We start from the raw sequence: 19,902 nt of genomic DNA, 5'->3' as shown, positions 1-19,902 counted from the left end.
ACACAGAGTACATTAGAGCCAGGATTTTGGTGGTCACTTCCCTTAGTACCCACCGACATACATACCAGGGTGGAAAATCCTGAAAGAAAGTTCTACACGATATTGCAATAAACATCTAAACGCAGCTGGAATCAGCGAAGGTCTCAGGATGGTGTACTGTTTTCTCTCTTGTGTTGTTTGATACTTCGAAAAGTAAACAATGCCGTGAAAGTTTTCGAGCAATGTCGGATAACGCCCAGTAAGACTTAAGGTTTAAGACCGGCTATGGTATTTTGGTATATTGGGAGAATCGTGGATGCAATACGACACCTGCATAGCTACCAAATTTTTTCTAGGATGCCCAGGCAAGGTCGTATCGAAATCTCTTCTCACGTAAAGAATGTATGAGCTACGATAGGTTTGAAGGAGTAATGATTTCCCACACGCAGTTGTTTTTCCTTATCCTCTTTTTTATAGGCCTAAAGGGCTTTGATGTCTGAGCGATTGGAAAGTCGTTTTAAGTTTTCCGACCTACCATAATTCCATTTCATTTCATTTCCCGATGTACTTTTAAAAAAACCACAGATTTTAAGATAAATTTATTTTAAAATTATTTTGCAAAATAAAAATCTTAATAGTTAAAATTGACTCTTTACGCAACTAATTATTGTAAATGTATGTACATTGTTATGGAGGCGAAATTCGTAGAATGAGTATTTATTTACAGCTTTGTTCTGGTCTAAAATCAATCCATCGGCAACATTGCTTGGGTATTTTCACGGAGTTACAACAACAAAGTCACACAAGCTATACTAAAAGTATAAGAGAAAAGTTTTTTAGCGTTGATGATGATCAATGTAGTATTTACGCAGGTGGCTCGAAATCGGATGATAAGTGAAAAGTCTACAGAAACTGCAATCATTGATGCGTCCACCAGCCCGCATTACGTGCAGTTACATAGTTCTTCAAACCCTCCGCTTGCGTAGGGAACAAATGTGGTCCACCAGCCTCATAAGACAGTCCATTATTGAAGACGTACGCCTTGGCTAAATCAGCGCGCTGCGTTGTATAGCCAGTGCCCATCAATGGTGGTAGATAGTTTCGGCTTGGCGGCACCACACGCGGTACATCCGCTTGCAATACAGGCTTGACGGACAATGGCGGCAGGTATGGCTTAGTGAAGCGTGTCTGAGATTTTGGCACAGCCACGGTATTGGGTGGGCCGTAAACTTTGTTATCACCAATTCCAAAAGGTGAACCATAAATATTGTTTGTACTCATAGGGGTGCCATAAAAACTGGTGCTGCCGACCGAGTTCGATTGAGCGTGGCCATTAGTGCGTATATCGCAGACAGTGTTCTCAATGAGTGTGCTCAAAGGTGCGGTATAAATGCGGAAATTGACATCATTGTAGTCAAGATCGGAGAGCAAGAATACAGGCATACGATCGGAGAGCACCCACACATTTTTATCCTCATCGATTTTCACATCAGCGGGAAACACACAGACCGACATCATCACGATCCACCACTCCATGGAACTGTGGTGAGTATGGCATGGATGAATGCCAGCAGCCTACGGCGTTCTGATCAATTAAATCAAAGAGTTCAACACCATCATCGCTCATCACGCGCGCTGTCGTATGCGAGTTGGGACCAGCTCATCCAGCGCTACGAAATCATGATAACTATCCTCAACACGACTTTCATCGCGCAAAATGCGTGTCGACACAGCGAACTGACGATGACTGGCCAGTGGACTGAAGAACATTGTGCGATAGCCATCGGAGCGTATCGGTGAGAGCGCCATGCCGAAGATGCCCTCCTCACCCCATTGGAAATTCAAGCCTGCGATGTTATAGTCACCGCGCAATGGATCGGGGAAGAAGTATGAGTGCGCCGAGAAGCGCCATGATTTATTCTGTTCCCATGAGTAGACGATCAAGCCATAACCGAGCTCATCAGAAAAGTATGCGAATGCATCGTCGCATGATTTGCCGATATCAACGGCTATGTTAGCAATAAAAGTGTTGGCATTAGTGTCGTCGGCACGCAGCTCATAGCGGCGTATGCGTGTGTTCGTCTGCAAGTCGAAGACATTGACGGCATACGGACATGGGTTGGTGGTGGTGTTGCCGATGCCAACTGTGCCAGTGTCAAGCACCCAAAGACGGCCACATTCATCCGCTTTGATGCGATACGCTGTGGTGATGCTGTTCGCGCAGTCGCCTGCCGTATTGCTGCGCCAGTCGGGGTATGGAATCAGCTCCGGTGAGCCAGTTAAACTGTGATCCATATTGATGTAAGTCAACGTGGCAGGAATGCCTGAAAAGAGATTGTAGAGTGGAAGAAATAAATATCAAATGGGCATACTAATTAGGCTGTGTGCGTGAATTGAGTGTTCAATGTAAATGGATGTAGAAATATGTACCTAATCTGATACTGGAATGTTGTATATGAAAAATGATAAATTGATTTGAGTACGGTTTTTTGTAATTCAATTAATGCCAAATAGGCTGCAATAGTTAAGTCATTCGGGTCTACAGGGCATCAAATTGCGCTTTTGTGATTCCCGGAATAACTCTTTAGCCAGAGTTTCCCGTCTAACCTGACCTAAACTAAAAAAAAATATCATTCTTTCGAAAACTCACTTTCGGTTACCCACTTTGTTTATTCTATAGAATCGCTAATTGAAAAAAAAAATGGAAACTATGTTTTTTTAACCGAGGTTCTTTTGGGTTTGTTCGCGCATAATTACAAAAAGCTGAGCCATCGAAAACATTCTAACAGAATCCATATCACGAATTTGTGCGCATGTGTTGAGCTAAAGTTTTTAGAAGCCAGTTGAAATTTATGTCGGATTTAAATATCTTTTTATCAGAGACATAACTATTATAAGAGAAAAGAACAAAAGTCAATCAATAGTTATTATCAGGGAACGGATTTTTAGGACCTAAAAACCTATAAAAAAGGCAAAATAAAATAACGAAAAAGGCAGGAAAAGGCACTAGGTATTGCAAAAAAATCAAAATAAGAACAAATAAGAAATAAGAACAATCAAAAAATTTTAGAAATGCTTATATTACAAGTAAAAAGAGAAAAACTATGAACTAGTTTCATTATATAAAAAATGTGTACTTTGAATCTTTGACTATTTTCTTCTCTCGAGTTTCTAACTCATAAAACTTTTATCTGTATAGTTGTAGTAACATTGAACCACAAGATACATTTTGAAGTTTTCTGGCTGCATTTTCATTAGATTTTCGCGAAGAAAAGCCTTGAATGCACTAAATGTGCGCTCGTCGTAAGTTGATACAAGTGGAGCCCAATTTAAATATGGAACGTTTGAAACGTTCATATTATCAGGAATAAGGGCGCTTTTCTCGCCCTTTACAATTTTATCCACACCCCTTATTGTCTCCAAGCCTCCGTTAGCTTAGGCTTTGAATTTCTCCAACACCAATTTGGCAAGAGGTCCTTGCGCTTCTATAAGCCGCATGAACATGTGTATATTTTTTAATCTTAAAAAAAAAAAATTGTAAATGCTATAATCACTTTTTTAAAGGTAGAAAAGGCAAAAAAAGGCAAATATCTTAAAAAAGGCAAATAAAAGGCAAATATCTTAAAAAAGGCAAAAAAAGGCAACATCAAATGTGTTATATACACACGGAATCAGGGAAAGCTAAATCGTGGACATTCTTAATCGAATATACTCTATCTCTTTAGCAGAAAAAAAGGCAATTTCCATAAAATCCGTTCCCTGGTTATTAATTAATTAATTAATTAATTAATCCCAACGGCTTTTTACCATCCATTCCCGCCCAACCGACACGAGGGGCGCAGTCCGTATGACGTACGGAACCTTTTTTTTTCTTTTTTTTTTTTAGTTTTTTCGTGCCGAGTAGTGGAAACAGGAGTTTGTTAAGTGTCGAGATCTAAAACTATTCAGCTACAGAATCAAATTCATCAGCTGATTGGATATGCTAAAGATAGTATTTCAATTATTGAGAGTGGAAATAATAATTTTCTTTATAGTAAAAATCGAGTCCGATACGTCAAACGTGCTGGAATGACAGTTAAAATCTTGACATAAACCACGGAATGATTCGTTTAGTTCAAAGTTAGTTTTAAGATAAAAAATTTCGAGTCATCTATAATTATTATTCAAGGACTTATATTATAAAAGTCCTATGATAATAATTATCTGCGAGATAAATATTTTTAAGTCTTCAAAGACTTTTATTTTTAGACTTATACTATAAAAGTCCTTTCATAATAATTATGAGTGCGAAGAAATTTTTTAAGTCCTAAAACACTGCGCTTGTTCAGAACCATTTCGGGATTAGTTGGAGACCAGCTAGGGGCTAGATGGGGCCAGTTCGGGACTAGTTGAGAAAAATTTGGGACCGGTTGTGGCTTAGTTTGAGACCAGTTCGGGATTATGTATTTAATATAGTTCCAATCTAGTCACCAACTGGTCCCAAACTTTCCCCCAAATAGTTCCAAACTGTTTCCGAACTGATCCCGAACTAGTCCCGAAATTCTTACGAAAATTTGGGTGACCTTTTTTAAAACTCCACCATGAAATAATTATTATTCTAGGTCTCTACTTTTTATGGCACTGTGAATTCTAAAATTGGTTAAGTTGTGGCTGAAATATTCAATCCACAGTAAAAGTAAGGCCTTCAAAGACATTCTTAATCAATCAGCTAACGGAAAGACCTAGGGACGCAAATAAATTACGTGCACAGATAGGCAAGGATAGAATAAAATATTATTGGTGGAAGATGGAGGTCTGAAAAATATGGCCGAAATTTAGATTAAAAAAACTATTAATTACACCTGACCGAGCTCACGAGTGTTCTACAAGGTCATCATTGTTTCCTTTTTGGTTGCTGTTGTTTCCGACAGGGTGGGTGTATGATGTATTTTAGATCGAATTTGCGTCATCCCTTGTCAAATTTGGTATGGAAACAAACTGGACGGACTTCTACCTGCCGTCAAAAACGAGCCAGAACAATTCATCTACCTATTGAGCACCGCAAACACTGCAAAACTAAGAAGACGTACCTAACCAAAGAAAGAGGTAGTTAACAAGGAGTATAAATACGAGCAACCGACAAAAATTATGCAGAACGAAAAATGGCACTGAAGATGGCACAACGGTTTGTCTCCAATCCAAATTTGACAAGGGATGACGGAAATTCGTTCCAAAATACGTCATCATTGTTCCTCCCCAAAGCGTGTTTTGTACAGGACTATAGTGCGCCGATTTTTCTTACATTGTAGATTTGGCCGATCCCTGATACTTCTGCCTATGCCATGACTGATTGGTTATTTTGGCAGTGTTCATCACCTCTACGAGCATCTATTGATCAAATAATATTTTATTGCCAATTAGGCATTTGCTCCACTGTAAATAGCCTCTCATGTGCGATATTTGTTTTTTCCATCCAGCATCCGTGGCCTACTTCAAGCGCAGCCGACACGTTTGCATTTTCATGCTTGCATAGCTTGAGTCCGAGCATTTTGTTTTCTTTTTTCAATAATCCGCACGGGTTACCGGTTAGCACCCGTTTCGCTGCCTATTTGTCTCCTGCAAATAACCGAATTGCACAAAGCGCAATTTGCGAATTTTTTTGTTGTTATTTGGGCTGTTAGTGGATTATTTATGAGTATATTCACTGCCATAACTACCGGCATCATTACAAAGTTTTGTTTTAATTAACTGTTTACTTACATGCACGAGACACCAACAAACGAACTATGATAAGCTCGTAGAGCAATCTAGGAAATTTGTTTGCCTAACTTCGCAAGTTTTGCGCATTGAGAAAACATTGCTTGATAGCCTTTGAAGCCTGCGCATATTGTTGTTGTAAGATGCTAAATTTCCGCGGTTAAATAACTCTTTTCTAATCTACAATCACTAAAAGCTATTAAAGTTTATGTATATGCATTTATTTCTTGTCAGCCTGTATTGCTACAAACTACGGACATTCAAAGATGCTGATATTTCCCACCATTTAAAAAGTTAAAGAAAAAAAATTTTTAATTCCATTAAAAATATTTTCTACTTGCCAATTAAAAGATTTTTGTTTGCACATTTAGCTTTTTGTATTATGTTTGCCGCCAAGCTGTCTAGCGTTGCCGCCTGTCTTTACAAGTTTTTCAACTCAATTCGTAGATCTACTAAGAAAATACAAACACCAAAGCTGCAACACTTAAATACCTGAACAGTTGGAGCCCGCACCGCGGTGGCTGCTGAGTGATTTCCAGCTACAATTTAATAGCTTAATTGTATTTGATTTGGCGATTAATGGCTTTTCACGTTGTATTTATTCAGCTAATATGACAACTCGAAAACAAGTGTCAAGTAACTGCACGCTGGAAAAGTTTAGCTTGTTAAGTCAATGAGCTGCATGCAGGGGCATTTAAAAACATATCCCAATTAGTAATTTTTCAGTTGAGAAAACAAGCGAGTTTCTATCTAGTATTTCTAGGGGATTTATAGAATCGACAACATGTCGTTGGTGAATTTCCCTATAGCGGGGTTCGCCGAGGGCCAAGAACGAAGTTTTGCAGGCGGTAGACCCGAGTGCTCCTCCAGACTAGTCAAAAAGTACGAACCTAAGTGCCTAAGCCGTAATCTGGAATAGCTGGCCAGTTTGAGAGCATGTGTTGAGATGTTTCTATTATCCTACATTCAGCTGGGACAAAAGGGGTCCTGTAAGGTATTTAATCTCACTGCTTGTATCTCGCTAAGACCGTGACCATCTAGTACACCTACCGGCTTTGCAAGCATAAGGCGACCCCTTAACCGTTCCGGCCAAAATGAGTTCTCAGCAGCGCAAGCTTTGGTTTCCCCCATCGTTCCAAGAGAAGTCCACTAGTAGTCAAGGGGGCTCCCACTCTTACTTTTCTTTGTGATGCTGCCTCAAAGATGCCGCCCATGGCCAGTTCATCAGTCGCACACTTTCCTGTGATATCGCTTTGACCAGGAACCCGTATGCAGTCTAAGACGGTAATAATCCAACGCGATCGAAAGCCAGTGAATGCACTCTCCCCAACAAGCTTCGGGTGTAACGTAAATGAGCCCGAGGCTCTGATTGCCACCTGGCTTCTGAGTAAATGTTAAGCGCACCCAATAGCAGAAAATCGACTGCCTGCTTAATAGCAGCAACCTCCGCTGAAATCCCCTACACTGATCTGGTAACCTAAATTTGAAGCTGATGGAGAGCTCTCTGAAAAATACCTCTCAACCGACTCATTTTTCAAGCTTCTATACATCGGTGTAAAACTTCATCGGTGCCTCCTTTCAACTGCTGCTCCCAGTCCAGTCGTGCCTTCATAGGGCCAGACAATTCAGTTATTCGTGTTAACATGGATGAAATCGAAGCGCCCCAGAACACGAGAGTGTCCAGACCCCAATTCAGTAAGGCAGCCAGTGTCCTTAAACCTGACAGTCGACCTTTCTGCAGCTATTTTACCTGCGATATCGCCTCAGTGATTCCAATGAGGGTATCTCCTTGCACTCGCTTCAGCCTACTGACAAACGTAGCCATTTTCAGTGCACTCTACCTATGGAGTATAGCAGTTAACTAATTACTGCACCGCATGGAAGCCGATGGATACAAGGTTTTAGCGTGTGCTGGTAATGTTGGAATAGTGATACAAGATGAGTTCCCTTAGGCATAATACGTTCTAATATTTAGAGACCAGCCTCGTTAAACTCGTTACCCTTAGTTAGTTTGCTTTACTAAATGGTACAATGAACCGCTTCTCGTACCCCCAAATCACCACCTCACATATTCCAAAGCTATAAACTTTTATAGAGATGGCTTCAAATTTGAACTGAGCATCAAAGCGGGACGTTTCTCACCTAAACTTAGGCAGTGTACATATTTATAATAAGCGGAGGTGTTTGTCCTTTAGGAAGCGCGGACCTTGCTCAAAGACTTACGAAGTCAATGCAGGTATCCATCTTTGCTAAGAGTCAGACAGCTCGGATCACTTTAGATTCACACATAGGAAATGCAATGGCGATTACTAAATCAATGGATCCCAAATTAGCAGGGCATAATTGACTCAAATCGCTAGCAACTAAATACTTGATGGTAGTACCGGCAGGGGGTTTCTCCTTATTTGGAACTGTTACAAACTACGCCAGTCGTTTCTCCTCTGTTGTTCGAATTGATGCTAAGTGCGAATATCAAATAACTCCATGTCCTTCTCCACTTGGTCTTTGCACCACCAAAATGAATACTTTCAGGGCTGGAGCGTTTGTGTACATTCGTAGGATATCATCAAGCCGCCTGCACTATGTATATGTTGTTGTAAAGCTCACAGTTGTCATTGTCTTTCTGCAGGAGGTTTAGTAGATTTAAGTATGTGAGCTGGATCCATTTAAAAATACTTACAAAAATGGAGGAAATGGAATATTAAAAAAAAGTTTTCCACGGAATCGTAATAATGAGATTTTTAATGCTGTTTTTTAACTTTTTTCAAATATTGGTGTAAGAAAAACTGGACCAAAACTATTCCGATTTAGACTTGTGAGGTATAATTGGGGAGGTACTTTCTAACTCTTTTAATTTCTTTGCAAATAAACTCATTTAAGCTAGTATGAAAGAGAAAGGTAGGATAAACGAGCGACATTCTAAGTTGAATTAGGATGTGTTGGTATTTGAAAAAATTGTGGCATAAATGGGTTTTGTTTTTGCACAGAAATAAAAATAGTGTGATACCTCTCAAGTCTAAATCGGAGAAGTTTTGGCCCAGTTATTCTAGTTTTTCTTAAACAAATCTTTGAAAAAAGTAAAAAAGAACAACATAAAAAGTCTGATTAATCGTTGAAAAGATGTTTAAATATTTGTATGCAGATATTTTAAGCTTAAAGAGTCCTGTCATCTGAGAGGATTTTTCACCCTCTTTTTTCTTTAAGACACTACTTTTATTCATAAAAAAACTCCATTTTTGGGGGGTATTTCAAATCGGTCTAGCTCACGTAAATCTTAATATTTTTCCAAAATGTTTTAATGGAGATCTTTAAATATAATAGACCAGCAACTTTTTTTGGTGATGCAGTCTAATATTCATAAATACATAGATATATGCATATCGTGCTTCACCTTAAAGCTACCTGCATATGTGGCAAAGACATCACTCTTATCTTTGTTATTACTTATTTCTTTAATTTGTACAAATTTTTTTGTCGCCATATTTTTTCTGATTATTTTCTCTGATTATTTTTAGAGTGCCAAATGCACTTTGGATGATATATAGAGCCTATTTCAGCCACTTAGCAGCCATTAGCGCGCTGGTAATTTCGACACTTCGTAGTTGAAAGTCATTTTATTTGCATACTTTATTTCAAAATCAATTTCGCATATCAGCAAAAGTATGCAACAACCGTTGCGGTAGCAGCCACACAACTTGTTTGTAAATGTCGCGTATGGCTTTATATTTTTATTTATCATCAGACATGAACTCATTCATGGTATTGCAAAAATTTCATGATTTACGTGCTCTAAAATAAAAAAGTAAACAAACAAAATTTGTGTAAATACATAGTAACAGCTAGTTTCACCAGCAATTTTAATGGAAAATGATTTTTTATTTTGCGTCAATTTCCATTTAAAATTCGAATAATTAAAATCATTTTTCACTTAAATGGTTGGATTTTTTTTTTAATTAGTTGCATAATATTTTCAGATATTTCAACGTACTTGAATTTGTATACATTTGTTTATCTCATTTTTGTTTTTTTTTTTTTTGGCGAACCAAAAGTAACGCTACAGTAAATGGAAAACGCAGCACAGCTGCACTTTGCTCATTTTACATTCATTTTGCAGCCAGCTAACCAATCGGCTTTCGTAAACAAAATTGATCAATACCTTAACTTGTTTTAATACTTGTAGAATGTGTAATTCAAATTTGCATATCCTAATTACTCTAAATGAATTTTCGCTTATTAGATAGATTAGGTTGGGCTGTCTAGCCAGTTCGTGGCGCCACAAGAGATAGTCTCTTGTAACGTATTAACGGGTGGCTAGTGTCTGGGACCAGCAGCAGTGCTGAAAAATATATCAATTCTTTTAAGGAAGAAAAACTATTCCTAGCAGATAGAGCTGCAGCTCACTAAGTATGGCTCCTCATTCGTTGCGCATCTCCAGCACATCTTATCATAAGTTACAAGTATCTAACATTAAGGCATCGGACGTCTAGTATCTTCACTCTTGTGAAATTAAAGAATCTTTCTGGTCGTAAGCACCAACCTTCCTACTTGCCGCAGTGGAAACGGAACTCCTTTTTGGTGCGTCCGGCAAAAGAAACCTTCCGTAACGTGGCTGTTTGCTTTCTCATCGTTACTAATGGCATGAGCGAGCCTCGGAACCCAGATGTAATTCCGTATTAGCGCATACTTCAGCTGTGGCTCGTGTGCACTTTATGTTTCTTAAGGAAGTGCTGTGCGATACTAATGCCTTTATGGCAGGCCTCACGTGTCCAGACACACTATTTCATTTCTTCAACCAAGTTCTGAGATAGGGTGTTTTTCAACAAAACTCTGAAATAAGGCGTTCCGGTATATCGAAATGTCCTTATTTGAGAGCAGTTCTTAGGTTTTTCCCCTATCAATTTGCGGCCATAGTAGCCTACTTGTTGTACAAGCACGCTCGCCTAACCATGACCTATTGGCCTCTTGAATGACATTATTTCTAATCCCTAATTTGCAGGTTGCCATGGGTATCCCAATCTTATCTACCTCTGTTTTCACACAATGGAAGATTGGTACCTTTCCTGGCTATCTCATCGGCTCTGCAATATCCTTCAATATCTCTATGTCCCGCGACCCACACGAGGCAACCTTTGACCTTAGCATTACCGCGTTCATTGATTTGATATCCGCCTGCCTATCCGACAAGATATTAATCGTAGTTCTCGTTACGGCATGTGTATTGGGGTACACAGCCACCAGTAAACCTGGTAAACGCTGGAGCAGTCTGGAATTCGGGCGCATAATTCCAGTCCTAATTCTTTAGAAAAACTCCATAGCCAACCCTGTTGTCTAGCTTGGATCCATACGTGTAAAAATTTATTCCCCCCTTTCTCCACGGTCTTGATGTTTGCCACTCTCTCTTTGACGGGATGTTCGTCTTAAAGAGCCTGTCGATGGTGGGTTTCGTTACCTTGGTTGTGCCTACCGACAGTATGGAGTATAGAAACGTGGCCGAATCGCCGATCTGTCCATAGCGAAATACTTTTTAGTCTGAGCGCCGAAGCAGCGGCCACGTGTTTTCCTACCAGATCTACTGCAGGCAAATTGGTTAGCACTTCTAGCGCTTTGTTTGGGGTGGTCCTTAAAGCACCCGAGATGCATAAAAACGCTATTCTTTAGAACTTACTCAGGAGTTTTAGGTAACTTGCCTTTTGAGTTGATGGCCACCAGACCCACTTACTGACTGAGAGGAAAAGTTCAGTGTGCAGTACACTCTGTATGGCGTCGCGATGTTTTCTACAATACTTTCCCCATCTGTGGTGAGTGCAAAAGTCTAGGCTGGGTATTTTGCATCCCTATATTTTGGGAAGTGCGAATGTAGCAGTATTTCGAGCAATTTCTCGTCACTTTGGTTAAATTCGCTGTCATCTTTTTAATCAATCCTCGGGTTATCGAGCTGTTGGACAACGAGCTTTTTCCTTCTTCTGGACTTCTATAGGCGATCGTTAATTTCAAGAGGTCCAAGTATATTTTAGCCATTTTGGCGGAGATAATAAAGCCTAAACTGAAAAGTATGATCCTCCATTCCATCAACAATAAGGTAGGAGGCAACTCTTACTTAACAAAGATTCGTTTACTTTCATTAATCAGTAAAAAATAAATTAATAAACTAGAAAGCTAAATTACTTAAATTCAAAATCCTTCCCAGAAACCAGGCTTTTTGAGTTGTATGCAAAGAGAAAAGAAAGGAACTCAAAAGTGAACGCCAATCCAAAATTTTTGAAATGGAGTTTGGTAGCCTATTAGATTTTTATACAATAAAGTGCAATTTTCAAGTAGCCATAAAATACCGTTGATTTTTAGCAATTTTTTGTTGACAATTTTTTTATACATATGGAAGAAAATGTTACGTAGTCACCGCCAACGAAAAAAATGCCAAAAAATCAAAAGTATTTTGCAGTCACTTGAAATATGCACTTTATTTACTACAATTTAATGAGCTATATGTAGAACTCAAAAAAAAAGTTTTAAATTTCGGTGCAAAGTTTTCGAATTTTTATAATTTTTGTATAATGTTGGAAATGTGGATTTATATAGTGTTTATCACACCGCACGATAAAAAAATTCGAAACACACTGTGGGCCAAATTTAAAAAAAAAAAATTGCTTTTATAGTTTTTCTCTCTGACGTCAAGATTTCTTTAGAGGCTTTGTATGTATTTTCAAAATTATGATTAATTCCATAATTTTTTTAAAAACTTCAGCAGAGTGCAGAAAAACAATGTGGGTAAAAAATTAAAGAGGAAGTTCTTCAGAAATGGAAAAAATTAAAATTTGTTTGCCTTTTTAATTAATTATTTTTTTTTTTCTTAAGATAATAAAGTTAGAAGGACGAAATTCTATGTCCTTGACATAAAATTTTTGCAAAAATTATTATTGCGAAATTTCAAGGATATTCAATTTAATTTTTATGCACCAAAAAATTTGGCATTTACTGTATTTTTATTTTTTTTATTTTTTTAAGTAATCATATTTTCAAAATTTCAAAGTCCTTTTAAAGAAAATTCTAACACACAAAAACTAAAAACGCAATTTTACTGTATTTGGCCCATGGTTAAGTGAATATATTGTTGTTTTTTTTTGTGTGTAAAATTTACTGTGGCTAGACTTTTATAAAAAAAAAATAAAAATTTTATAAAAAAAATAAAAATTACCAACACTGTCAAATGTTAATTACTTAGTTGATCACAAGCGTATTTTTAACCTCCATTTCTTCCTCGTTGTAAATCGAACTAATGCCATTGTATTTCATTTTGCTATCCTTAATTTGTTGGCATTCAAGTCAAGTATTAGATAATCAGTTGAAGCCTAAATGGCAAAACATTGCAACATTGCACATAACTACTTCATGTTTTATCTGCTTGTTGGTTCAGTTGTTTTTCGCTTTTTCGTTTCAGTGACGTTTTCCGACAACTTTTCGATGTTGGCGGTTTTGCTTTATAAGTTTTATTTTGTCGCAATTAAAATAGCCAATCAATAAAGCAGAGTAGCAGTGCAACAAAACGAGTTTTTTACTACTTTTTATTTATCACTACTTTTATGCCACATTTGTGACAAATATCAATCGATGTGCGACGTTTTGTCTGCGGACACATGCGTTTGCTACGGCTGGACGCGCAGATGTGCATACATATATAGGTACATACGTATGTATGTTGACTTAACTATACAAGTAGTTTTCGTGTATCCATAAAAATATTACACTTCAATGTGACAACGCCCGGCATTAAATCAATTTCAATAAAATCTTAAAAGGCGGCAAAGCCACTAATTATATTTAGAAATAAAAACAATTTCAAATATGCAGCGGCAGTTGTACACATACATACACATAAATGTTTTTTTATGTACATACATGTGTTAACATTTGATTTTGATTGATTTTATGATTAACTGGCTTTTCAACTAAAGTTATTAACAAAATTAATTTGTGAACACCATTTCAAGAGAAAATATTTATGAAAAATATTGTATCAATCAAAATAATTTAAATCAATTAAATATTAATATACGCTCATTATTCGTAACCGCCTATCGATTTATGTACATATCGCCCATTTACTTCAATAGTGTCATAACTCAAAAAGGCTCAACTCGCGATAGACGGCTTTAAAGTTTTGAACTAACATATATACATGCCCTCCGCAACAAGCAAAGCGAGGTTCAAAGCCGCCTTGGTGGAACAGGGGGTTCGGAGCAGTCAGAAGAAATGTTAGAGAACTCTTCAAACAGTGAGAACTCACTGGAAAACCTAGTCAACACACATTTGCCGGGGTGTACAGACTGCATAGATCTGCTACTTTTAGGAGATAGCGTGGAAAATATCCCCCGGACATCATAACGGAAGAAAAAATACGGTGGGAAATCAATGGCTCCGAACCGTTTAAGTCCCCAGGCACAGACGGTATCTTTCCAGCCTTGATGCAAAAAATTTCCGCAGTGCTGGCACCATACTTGATAATAATATACGAGGGATGTTTAAGGTTAAACTATGTGCCTCTCGTTTGGAGAGAGGCGTGGGTCGTATTCATACGGAAGGTGGGCAAGGGAAACCCCCTATATTCGAAAGAATTCAGACCAATTAGTCTAACCTTATTCCTTCTAAAGATATTCGCTGCCGTCGGCCAGCATATCAAAGGCGCAGAATGCTTACACGAAGGGTAGATCCACTGAGTCTGCACTTCACTCACTAACCGCGGAAATAGAAAGAACACTGGAGCACAAAGGATACGCCCTAGGGGTCTTTCTAGACATATGTGTGGCATTTACTAACGTCTCCTATGAGGCAATAATGGAAAGTCTAGAAGCAGCCCAGGTAGAGCCTGCCATACTACTATGGATAAAAAGTATGCTGAGCTGCAGGAAGATTAACACGAAGTGGAACGAAGCCAGACTGCTCAGACTAGCGCATAGAGGAACTCCTCAGTGTGGTGTACTGTCACCACTCCTGTGGCTACTCGTAGCGAATGAGCTTCTGAGAAACTTCGAAGGGAAATCACCCAGACTAATTGCCTATGTGGACGACATAGCTCAAGGATCACAAACAGCAAACTGATGTGGAAGCTAAATATAGAGGAAAGGGTGAAAAAGGCCCTTTACGCATGTAAAAAGCTGCTGGGTACCACATGGGGCCTATCCCCTGGCCTCATGTATTGGTGCTACACAGCGGTAGCTAAGCCGATATTGCTCTACGCTGCTCTGGTATGGTATACCACTGCCAACAAAATCTCACATAGGAAACCATTGGAGCGATTACAGGGGCTTACTGCACTGTGGATAACAGGAGCGCTAAGGACCACTCCAACGGCGGCCCTTGAAAGGTTACTTGAGCTACCACCAATGGACATCGCAGTGTAGAGCACTGCAGCGAAATCCGCTATGAGATTGATGGCCTTAGGTGGATTCTCCGCACGAACCTTCGGGCACAGCTGCAGGCGGATGGAGGACAAAATAGACCACATACTTCCACGCTTCATCTGGGGAAGAAGGTTTTAAGCCACATTTAAGAAGGGCGGATGGCGCAGGAGCATGCGAACCGCCAGCGGAACATATAACATCCATACGGATGGATCTAAAATGGCTAATGGTGTGGGCGCCAAAGTCTATTGCGCCGAGCTAGACCTCAGGCAACCCTTCAAGCTTCCAGAGTACTGCAGTATTTTCCAGGCGGAAGTCTTCGCTATAGGGAAAGCTGCTAAGACAGCAAGCAACGCAGGAAACTATATAAAAAAAATACCAATATATATGTCGATAGCCAGGCGGCGATTAAGGCTACAATCTCACATCGTATGGTGTCAGAAAATGACCTTAATAACAGGGAAGCAGTAGACAGAGCGGCTGGGGATTGCAGGACGGTTGTCGGCCTAATGACGGGCCACAACCTACTGGCATCCCATGCAAGCAGGGAGGCAGGCATGAGTGAACACCTCTGTTTCTGTGAGCCGTTAGCTAGAACTCGTCTTAGATATCTCGGAGCTTCGCAGTTCAAAGGACTAGAGGAGGCTTCAAAACTGGATATTAAGGCTCTCTTGAACTTTGTAAAAAGCGTTGACGTGCTATACGATGACTACTTTAGATCGCAGTGAAACGGACCTCCATGGGGCACTACAAAGGACCTACGGGTCTATGTAAGGCGCATCAGCCGGCCAGTGTAACTTAACCTAACCTAACTGCATTTTCGTATTTTTTCGATTAGGACACTATTGAAATAAATGAGCGATATGTTCACAAGAAACCAAAATTTCTTTAACAAAAATTATTTTTGCCGTTAACGAGAAGTTTAGAGTTTCTACGTGTTTCACACTAATTGACGCATTTAACTTAAAACGCAATGTATTTTTTGCTGCTTTGCTAAAACAAAATAAAAGAATTAAATAAGGAAACTTGTGTTCAGATGCATTTTCCAACAACACTGTATGCCACAAGCCTAAAACGTAAATTGTACATAAATGCTGTAAATACTGCAAATTCGTTGCTTAAAGCGTAGGCAAGCGCAATTCTTATATGGCTAGTTTGATCTGGGAATTAAACTTCCATTTGGTTTGGTAAAAAATGCATCGAAGCATGCACAAAAATAAACGAGTGCTTGGGAAAAATACAAGAAAATTGGCGATAAAAATAAGAAACCTAAGAATACAGAAATTGCTACCAATTTCATTGGATTCATATGGAATGTCGTAAAATAAATTGAATTTGTTGAATTGAATGAGTTTCGAAAAAATAAACGTTGGGTTTTTGTACGTACAGTCAGTCAATAAAGTTTAGGTACAGCGAATTGTTTACAATATGGGCAACTATTTTTTAGGTTTTTAATTTTTCGCTAATTTTTTATAAAATATCGTTCATTCTACCCCAAAAATCAGAGCTCAAAACCTTGTGCTAAATTTAATAAAATTCCGCAAAATTCGATCCAAATATTGCACTTTTTATTTACGCTCTCTAGAAAAAGCTGAGTTTTTTAGCCGTTTCATTTTTTTTTTTGTTGAAGGTGTCGTACATTTTTACCATGTAAAAAAAAGGAAAATTGCTAAAAATCAATGACAGGTCCTAGTCACCTCAAACTTGCACCTTGTTATACTAAAATTGAATGGGCTAAAAAACTGCATACTCAACTTTTTCTGAACAGTGTAAATAAAAAGTGCAATATTTGAATGAAATTTTGCGGAATTTTCTTTAATTTTGCACAAGGTTTGGTACTCTAAGATTTGGGGGTTTTGTTGTAGAATTAACTAATTTTTTATATATTTATAGAAAATTAGCGAAATATAAAATATTTAAAAAATAGTTGCCCGTATTGTAAAAAATTCGATGTACCTAAACTTTATTGACTGACTGTAGATACATATGTACATATGTATTTCAGGTATAAGCTAAAAAAAAGGATGTGACAGCTGGAACTAGTACACCGCGAGAATTAAAATAGGTTTAAAGAGCTCTATAAACAGACATTTTCATACAAATTTTCAATTTTTTATGCAGATGAAGTTGCCTGTCTTTTGGCGACCAGTATGCCGCCTTCGTTTGGCGATCGTGGTGGGTTCTAATCTGGAGGCCAGCCATGCTCTTAAATTTCGTTTTTACTTGGACAAACAGCGATACTTTCATAAGTTGAGCTTCTCAGTTTGTTGGGCAAATTTTTAAAAATTATCGTGAATTATTTGATCACTCTCCCGATCTACAAGAGGTCATTCAAGAGCTTATATTTTTTTTAATTTGGAGTTTTTTTTTTGTATTAATTAATTAATTTTTTAATTTCTAATTTTGGTTTTTATTAATTTAGTAGTTATTTAAATATTTAAATGTTTTCATTAATAGTTATTCTGGTATATTTAGTATTTTGTTTATATAACAAGTCGCGGCAAAATTCAACTTATTTATGAATTATAATAAGGCGACAATATTGAATAGTTCCTCACCGCCAAGTCAGAGCTCTTAAATGTCCTTCGCGTACATGTCGTTCAAATTACGATCTTTCAATACCCTATATAATTTCTGTTAAACGCAAATGGTATGTAAGCCTCCATCAACAATTTTTTGTATGAATCTGTTGAAGGAAATCCCAAGAAAGAATTTCAAAGGACAATTTTAAATTTTTTTTTTATTGCTTTCATCTTTTTGTTTTAGTACCCCTATAATTGTATCATCTATACGTATGCATGTTCCTGTATAGATTTTAACATTCTTATAGTTTTTCGTGTCCTTTACTACAGTTAAGCTCTAGAATTTTATTTATTTTTTTCTGGTTTTTCTAGCAGGAACATTACTATCGCACCGTATTACCCTTCACTTATTTCTTTCACTTTCTTGTTTTCCACCTACCGTCACGCCAACGTGGCACCGTCACGAACAGCCGATTGCCCCAATGCTCAACGCCGACAGGCAGCGCATTCTGTGGTACATAATCACCGCTAGCGAGCGCTTGCTGCTTCAAGCCAGGATTAGGAAAGGCGAAGTCCAATTGTGTCCAGCTGTAACGTTCCTGTAATTTGTAGGCGGCTTGCGCATGCGCCACAAGGCAGAACAATAGCGCGGCGAGACGATAAATTGAAGAACGCGAATTCGCATTCATTTTATGGCAAGTTTATTTAAATATCTATGGTTCGAATTCAAAAAAAGGATTTTTACATAAACCTTCGTTTTTTTTTTTTAGTTTCAAATATAATTCGTTTAAGTTATTTTTCAACACAACGCGCGCTTCCGTTTCCTAACGCGAATGACGCGCTAATCGCAATACCCAGTTTCTATGCACCAACGTTGTAGGTGCCGACACGCGACTGTTGTCGAATTAGCGAATTGTTACGATTTTTATAAACTTTAGCAAAACAAGCAACACACTCTGCGAACCAACAGCCGCGCGCTGGGCCAACTGGCTTGCTTGCCATTTCGCGCTTTGCAACCGTGCAGACCCAGACCCAGACGCGCACACGCAGACGCATTGCCGACAAGCCTCTCCATTAGCTATTAGCTGCCGATACATGCGTAAACAATTTTTGGTCTTGTTGTTGCTGATTTTCCGCGCTGCTTGTTTTCCGAATGCTTCGACGGCTTGTCAATCTGTCGTACGGTGCTATGCCGATGTTGTGACTGCTGCTTATTTCTTGCAGGCAGGTGACAGTGCAAAAGTAGCTGCTACCATTGGCGACAAACTTGTGTCGATCTACTTATGTATATATAATTGAAAATCTATTTTGCCATTACCAAATTTTATGACAACTATTAAAGTGGGATTTTGAATAACAGTAACATAAGTGATCATGTGGATTTTTATAGTAACGCCAGAACTGCTTCCAGTCGCCGCTCGGCAATCGCCACTGTGGTGACGGTCGGTGTTGTCAAAAAAAACAAAAAAAAAGTTGCCATTTTGGGCTTGAAGACAGAAAGGAGTTAAAAAGAGCTAAAATAATAAATTTAAAACCAGATTTTTAAAGCAATTTAGAACAAGAGGAGCCAAATCTGCGGCTGAAAGCACCAAAGCGACGGTGAGAGGCGAGTGGCGAGCACAAAGCGGACCAGTACTTTTACATTTCTACCAAAAATCCTAAGCTGAGAGAAAACTACTTAGTAAAAACTCAACCTTCATCGAAAACTGTTTTGACTTGGTACTTGACTAGGTAGCACTTGGTGGCAAGAGTGATTCTCCATTGGATTTAAAAGCTAACCCTATCGATGTTAATTCTGATTCGAACACAAAAGGAGTTAAATTTTAACTATTACCAGTGTCAAGGGATACTAAGTCTTGCCCTCGTCAACCTCAAAGCTCGATATGATCGGCATACGCTCTTTTAAAATACTACTCCTAAGCGATTCAGTTATACAGCTTTAATTATTTTTTTCACCGTGACATCAAAGTTCCACAATAGGGTGTGTTGAATGGCTCGTAGAGTTCCTTTCTTATTCCGACGGATCTGATCGTTTTGATTAACATCATCTTGCACAAACGTTTTAGTTTCGTAGGAATACCAAATTTAAACTTCGCGTCTTGATCCTCTGCTCGCAAATATTTTCCAAAATTTGACGTTGGGTTAATAGCTGGTCTGTGGTAAATAGATCAACTCGGGTTAAAACCAAAAACAATAACTCGATGAAACCTTACCTTCTATCTAGTCGTCCAGCGTTAATCCGACCATATTCTTAAATAGCTCAGCCGGCC

The 19,902-nt window shown here is 38.4% G+C and overlaps 1 protein-coding gene across 1 annotated transcript; it reads right to left on the bottom strand.

Annotated features, from left to right (window-relative positions):
* Positions 1 to 824: 824 nt before the first annotated feature.
* LOC108372411 (protein yellow-like) lies at positions 825 to 18,321 on the bottom strand. Its single transcript, XM_017628081.1, is given in 4 exon segments — positions 825 to 1,482; positions 1,484 to 1,638; positions 1,641 to 2,303; positions 18,072 to 18,321. Coding segments are annotated over 4 exon segments (1,653 nt in total). The 3' UTR covers positions 825 to 897.
* Positions 18,322 to 19,902: the final 1,581 nt, after the last annotated feature.

The sequence above is a fragment of the Rhagoletis zephyria genome, unplaced genomic scaffold (genome assembly GCF_001687245.7).
Source record: "Rhagoletis zephyria isolate East Lansing unplaced genomic scaffold, Rhagoletis_zephyria_1.1 Rzeph_scaffold_05727, whole genome shotgun sequence".
Classification (NCBI taxonomy): Eukaryota; Metazoa; Arthropoda; class Insecta; order Diptera; family Tephritidae; genus Rhagoletis; species Rhagoletis zephyria.
The sequence above is the reverse complement of the archived record's forward strand: the minus strand, read 5'-3'. Positions and strand labels throughout refer to the sequence as shown.